Genomic DNA, 6,363 nt, shown 5'->3' on the forward strand with positions numbered 1-6,363 from the left:
AATTGCAATTGCAATATAACTTTAAAAAATGTCAGGTTGTCAGAAAATTAAAATTTTACAAAATCGAAATTTATTTTCATATCAACTTCTGTGAAGAGACTACATATGTGTATCTGCGCACCTATTCCCTTATTAAAAGCAAGAAATGGCTCCAAAATATCATTAATGATGGGAAGTAGGCCTAAAATCTCAATAGTTGATCACACTGGTGTGTGAAGTATCGATTGTCAACAAAGGAACAAGCGTAAAGAACAAGTACAATGCGATTTTATTGAAATCTATTCAATTGGTTCACTGCATTTATTGTTCACTGCATTTACTAATTTATTTATTATTTATTAACAGGAATGATCATTCTTCGTTGAAATTCAGTGAATATTACTGAACGTTATTTATTCTCTTCCTCGAAGAGTAGGCAAATTTGTTGCAAATAATGTGGCTAGATGAGAATGCGAAGGCTGATGGACTAAAATTGAGTGTTCATGAAAATCTCATATGAAGTTCAGCATTGCCTTTCAGTTGCAGTGTAGTGAATTTATGACAGCGCTTGTTACGAATTAGCTCAATGGGTTACATAATTAATTGAAAATGAATGATGTGAAAAAACTAATCGAAAAAGCTCTATTAATCGTTGAAAATGTCTACAAATTGTTATTGCAATTCATGGCAGAATACGAATCCAATAAAATAAAATAAAAGTATTCTGTCTGTTTGGTAACATTTTTCACAGGAGGCTGCACACGCTGCTGGTCTTCTTCTGGTAGCTTTCATGCAGCCGGCTTATGAGAGCTGTGAGCTTAACTTGTTCAGTCTCGCTCATACCTCTCTCTTCGGTGTGGAACTCGTCAGAGAAAGAGTTGAATGTAGAAGAATTAGAGAGAATTCTACCGTTTTTAACTCCAAAGCCAGAAATTGGTCGGTTTTCATCTTCTGGCGGAGGGTAGCCAATTTTCATCTCGTACGCAAGATGGTGCAGCGTCTTCTCTTGTCCGCCGCGGCTGCACGAGACGGCGAGGACCGCGAGGTACTGGCTTTGTTGGGAGACCGCGAGTCTCCCGTATCCAAACCTGTAAGTTGAATTGTACCAGAAATTGGGTTGGTGTACGTTTCATCCTGTAGGTGAATGAGAACAAGAAATTAATTCAACTTCTTTGGTTTGTATCCTTGTGCATTGTGTGTCTTGTTGGTGAGATGTTCCTGAAGCCTTTCAGCGTCCACTAAAATCACTCCAAAAAGAGGATCAACGAATCAATGAAGTCTTTGTTTGGATCATAAGGATCAGATACGTGCCCCAGTTTATCGTACAGGTCGTGAGGTAAAATTTGCACTTGCAATTCTTTACCTTCAAGGAAAAGTTCTGCCTCTAGTTCTCTTATGCAGGCTATTGGTCGGGTACTCTTCCCAGAAGTACTCATTTTCAAGCTTAATTCTTGTTCTCATTTTTCATTGACTTCAAATTATCTTGACTTAATTGCATTAGAGCAATTGATCTTGACCTTACCCTTACCAGGCGTATACAAGATACGCAGCTGCAGCTTCTATATGGTTTGTTATGTGTACATAGTATTTGTTTAATTAATTTTCCTAACATTCAGAAAGCACAAACCACCTGCCTGGAAAATAACAATTTTTTACAATGCATGGCATTAGAAATCGTAGTATATAATGACCACCAGTCCGCAAAGTGACTGAGTGCCACATTCCTCAATCATCCAACAGGAATTTCGAGCGCTAATACTGCGAAATCAATTTTATTCTTTCAAGTGTTAATTAAAAGCGTAGTAAAATTTTTACAAAAAATTTTCAGACAACAGTTCTAAGTTATTAGTATTGTCGTTCATGTATTCTCATTGGTAACGGATTTTGTATATATGTGTGACAAAATTTTCGTTTATGAACAATTTCGAGAGAGATTATATTAATGAATATTTGCACCTTATTCAACACACTCGTGTTTCATAAACCTGATATCTTCTCGGCACTAATTATGTTACTTACAAGTCATCAAGACAACATATAAGGAAATTAATAATAATAATTAATAATCAAGCTATCTACTTTAAATAATGCATAATTTTTAACATTGCCAGTGTTAAAATTAAACATTTAGCTGTTGCATATGGATAGCTTGCTATTTTTAGCCTAGATCAACTGGCTCTGGCATTTGCCAAACGCAAGCTGACCCGTTTGGTTTTTTTTTGCGTCTCATTGTCTTATTATCCTTTGTCGGGAACGCAAGAATACTCGAAAAAAATATTAATCTCACTCAACTTGCAGCTCGGCTAAACAATGTTGCAAGTTTTACTTGATGTAGCTGAGTTTCTTGTCTTGTTCAGTTGTTGCAACAGAGCAGATAGCTTTTCTCTCTCGTATTCACCCATCGTTCTGTCTTCCGAGTGATATTCATCATTATAGGCGTTAAAAGTGTTAGAGTTGAACAAAAGCTTGCCCTGCTTAACACCAAATCCCGAAATGGGGCGAGTGTCGTCGTCTGGCAGAGGACGGCCTATTTTCATCTCATAGGCAAGATGATGTTTGGTCTTCACATCGCAATCACGGGTGGAAGAAAAAGCGTTCATCTCACTGCACTCGCTGTTGTTTTCCTTTCGTCCGATTCTAGATGATGGACTTTCTGCCATTGTAACTTGTATGTTTTCGTTGGTCAAGTTTCCCAGTTCCTCATTCACTGGATTTTTGATCTCAACTCGAATTGTGTGTTCCGTTTCCGAGTCACCGTCGGTGCGACGAATCTCGGTTTGTATTTCTGGTGGAAGTCCATAATTTCTCTCCAATGACGACACTTCCACCAAAACCACTCCATGAATTGGATCCACGAAACCAATGAAGTTCTTCAAAGGGTCGTAAGGATCTGAGATGCCGGAAAGTTGGTCGTATAAATCCTTGCGCAGACGTCGTTCTGCTCCACTTGTGCTCTTCATCATCAAGTCTCCGCCCAAGTCTTCAACCATTAAGGCCTGCATTTCAAGCATGTGGACTCAGAAGTATTTTGTTCCAGTAATTGAATCGTCAAAAAGAAGATTTTGAGTATAATTAAATATTTAATTCATTGATACAAATTTGCACTGCAATAATATGTAACTTGGTTTGCATTGATTGAGGAAGTAAGGAAGAAAGCTGAATAATCTGTGAGATGAAGCAGGAAAAATTTTTTAATGTAATATAATATCTAGACTTGAATTTTAACAACCCGTAAACTGAAAGATGTCAATGATTTGCCCATTAGTTTCCCAAATAGCTTGTGGCGGAGCTAGTTATTCTTATCTAATATGCGAGTCACGTGGATTTTAACTTTTCTTGTTGTTTCGTGCCCCCACCAAAGCTTCCAGTTTTTAACGCACTTGAAGCATTGAAGGCAAGAATCTTTGATACAGGCAGGGATCGACCGCATATGAACGCTTTCTGTTCTGCGTAGCTTTTATCTATGTCAAGTAAATGGTATATAATTGTTATTGTATGTGGGCGCCAATCTTGTGTGTTGTAATATTTGCTGTGTATTCTAACAATCCCACTTAAACAATGCAAATTAGTAATTTTGAATATCCCTATAAATTTCTTAATTAAATTAAAGGCGTTTGAGCAATTTAATACAATATGCACTAAAATTATTAAGCTGATGATGTGAGCGTTGCTGCTAAACCTTTTCACCAGCAATTCCCTCATTCAACTTATCCACGAGGGCTGCGAGTTTAATTTTCTCCAGCTCTCCCATTGTCCGCTCTTCCGAGTGGAACTCATCATTGAATGCATTGAACGTGGACGAATTGAAAACGAGTTTTCCAAACTGATTTCTGAATCCTGAGATAGGCCTCGTGTCATCATCGGGCAGCAGACGCCCTGTGCTCTTTTCATAGGCGAGTTGATGCATCGTAACGTACGTCTTTCACATGTGGTGTTGATGTGATCGATGAGCTCTGTGATCCAACGTTTTCAACATCTTTAGATTTCGTTGTAAAGCGTAGTGGCCTTCTCTGAAAGATCGACCCGTTCAGTTTATTTTCAGGATCTGACGAAGGAGCTTCCCGCTCCTCCACGTCTTCAAGCTTGCGTTGGTTCAGTTGTAAGAGTTCGTCTTTTAGGGACGCAGCGTCAACCAGCACCATTACCTGCACCTGTTCGATGTATCCTATAAATTCCTTCATTGGATCGGAAGGATCTGAGATGCATGAGAGTTCATCATAGACAGAGGTTGAGAGACAGAGACCTTTCCTTTCCGCGATTGCTCTCCAATTTCAACTTTCTGTCGTCTTCCCGCAAATTAATTTTTCCATTCGATTTTTATCAGTCATTTTCTCTCTTTTCATACCCACAATAACCCATATTACTAAATTGTACATATGTTTCCCGAAAACCAAATATGAACATTAAAATTCATAATGCATGGATTTTTCTTCGACGGTATTTGCATCTTATTCCAATGCTTGTTTTTTCCGCAAATAGAGAGTCATGTCGCGAAAATCACAAAGCTAGTAAGCATTCAGCTATAAGTTAAATTTAGAGTTCTGTTTCTTGTGACTCTTCATCTTTTGATTTAAAATTTACTTGTGCTAGAATTTTGGGGTCTGATTGGCCAAATATTATTTGGCCTAATAAAGAATATGGATGTTATTTAATGCATGCAGAGATTTCTATTCAAAAGCCATCTCCGAAAAAAATTCAGGAAATTCAGGACAATCCCAAGTGCATTTTTATTCCAGTAATTTTATCAGTTTAAATACACGATCTACTGCAGTTTATAGATAATAAATCAGGTACGAAGGTCTAAATGAAAGACACTCTTAGGGTGCAGAATTCAAGACAGCTCCAAGAACGATATAGTATATTGGAGCTCGTACAAACTTAATCACACAAATTTCTGAAGTAGTTTCAATTTATTTCTTGAGGCATGTTCTTGTTCAAGAACGCAGTAGATGGGCCCTTACGAATATCTCTTAAAACACTTAATATAAAATGAGAATAAAGCAATATTCGAATATATAAGTTGCATAACATTTTTCACAGGAGGCTGCACACGCTGCTGGTCTTCTTCTGGTAGCTTTCATGCAGCCGGCTTATGAGCGCTGTGAGTTTAACTTGTTCTGTCTCACTCATACCTCTCTCTTCGGTGTGGAACTCGTCAGAGAAAGAGTTGAATGTAGAAGAATTGAAGAGAATTCTACCTTTTTTAATGCCAAAGCCTGAAATTGGCCGGTTTTCATCTTCTGGCGGAGGGTAGCCAATTTTCATCTCGTACGCAAGATGGTGCAGCGTCTTCTCTTTCTTGTCCGTGCCAGCACGAGACGGCGATGAAATGGCTTCCTTGGGAGACCGCGTGCCTTCCGCAGTCCTATTAGTTGCAGAAATTGGTTCTTCTCGGTTTCGATGTTCGTTTTCATCTGTAAGTGAATTAGAGCACGATTTCAGTCCATTTTCTTCTACCGTGTTTCCTTGCGCATTGTGAGTCTTGTTGGTGATATGTTCTTGAAGCTTTTCCGTGTCAACTAAAACAACTCCAAAGAGAGGATCAACAAATCCAATGAAATCTTTATTTGGATCATAAGGATCAGATACGTTGCCCAATTTATCGTACAGGTCATGAGGTAAAATCAGTTCGTGTCCATCATTGCCTTCAAGGAAAAGCTCATCATCTCGCTCCTGTACTTTTGCTGCCCTAGAAGGCTGGGGAAGCTCACTGATGGGAATCATTTTCAAGCTAACATCAAGAAATTACCATTCACGTGCATTTTGTTTCAATTAAATCTTAATTATTTTCATGTAGCTTCCAATTATATTCTTAGCACAAAATTTAACACAAATAATTGCAATATTTGAGATGTACCAACCGACAGTCTGAAAAAAATTATTGAAATGAAAGACATATAATAATATTATCTCCAATCCACAGAACGGCAACTCCAATACAAAACGTTCGATTTCATGAGCCATTAATCGTATATTTACATTAACCAAATATTCCTAGAATTTTAGTTAATAACTAGACAATAGATTTTTTGAAATCAATTAATTAAAAAGATATTCTACTCTTTAGAACACTATTCTCGAATACACTCATCATTATTGTTTATTATCTTCCTCACAATGTTCTTAGCGACACATAATCAAGTTTTTTATTACATATTTTGTGATCATACCATATGAAAGACTCATTAATTAAGTTGTTCGTAATTAATAGTTTGAAATTTATTCAACAGCTTCGTGGGAAATTTGAAATAAATGAAGGATTAAATGAAATTTTTTGTCTTTCCTTCAGAGATTCTTGGTCATTTCCCCAAAAATGATATACATTAAAATATAGTATCATTCAAAATTTCCAAAATAACTGACGTGATTTATTAGTTATAACTC

At 37.2% G+C, this 6,363-nt stretch overlaps 1 protein-coding gene across 1 annotated transcript; it reads right to left on the reverse strand.

Moving 5' to 3' along the window:
• On the reverse strand, positions 1-5,703 carry LOC108671950. Its single transcript, XM_018159550.2, has 2 exons — positions 5,245-5,703; positions 1-955 (listed from the first exon to the last, which is right to left on the reverse strand). Exons 1-2 carry the CDS (start codon positions 5,701-5,703, stop codon positions 725-727), a joined length of 690 nt encoding a protein of 229 aa, XP_018015039.1. The 3' UTR covers positions 1-724.
• Between the last annotated feature and the right edge of the window lie 660 nt (positions 5,704-6,363).

The sequence above is a fragment of the Hyalella azteca genome, unplaced genomic scaffold (assembly GCF_000764305.2).
Source record: "Hyalella azteca isolate HAZT.00-mixed unplaced genomic scaffold, Hazt_2.0.2 contig12030, whole genome shotgun sequence".
Lineage (NCBI taxonomy): Eukaryota > Metazoa > Arthropoda > Malacostraca > Amphipoda > Hyalellidae > Hyalella > Hyalella azteca.

Bases quoted from the DNA above. Each gene is read 5' to 3' on its own strand.
- LOC108671950 (XM_018159550.2), bottom strand. From the start codon at position 5,703: ATGATTCCCATCAGTGAGCTTCCCCAGCCTTCTAGGGCAGCAAAAGTA. The intron at 956-5,244 runs ATGAAAATTGGC...CTTGCGTACGAG, and splicing joins TGCACCATCTTGCGTACGAG to ATGAAAATTGGCTACCCTCC.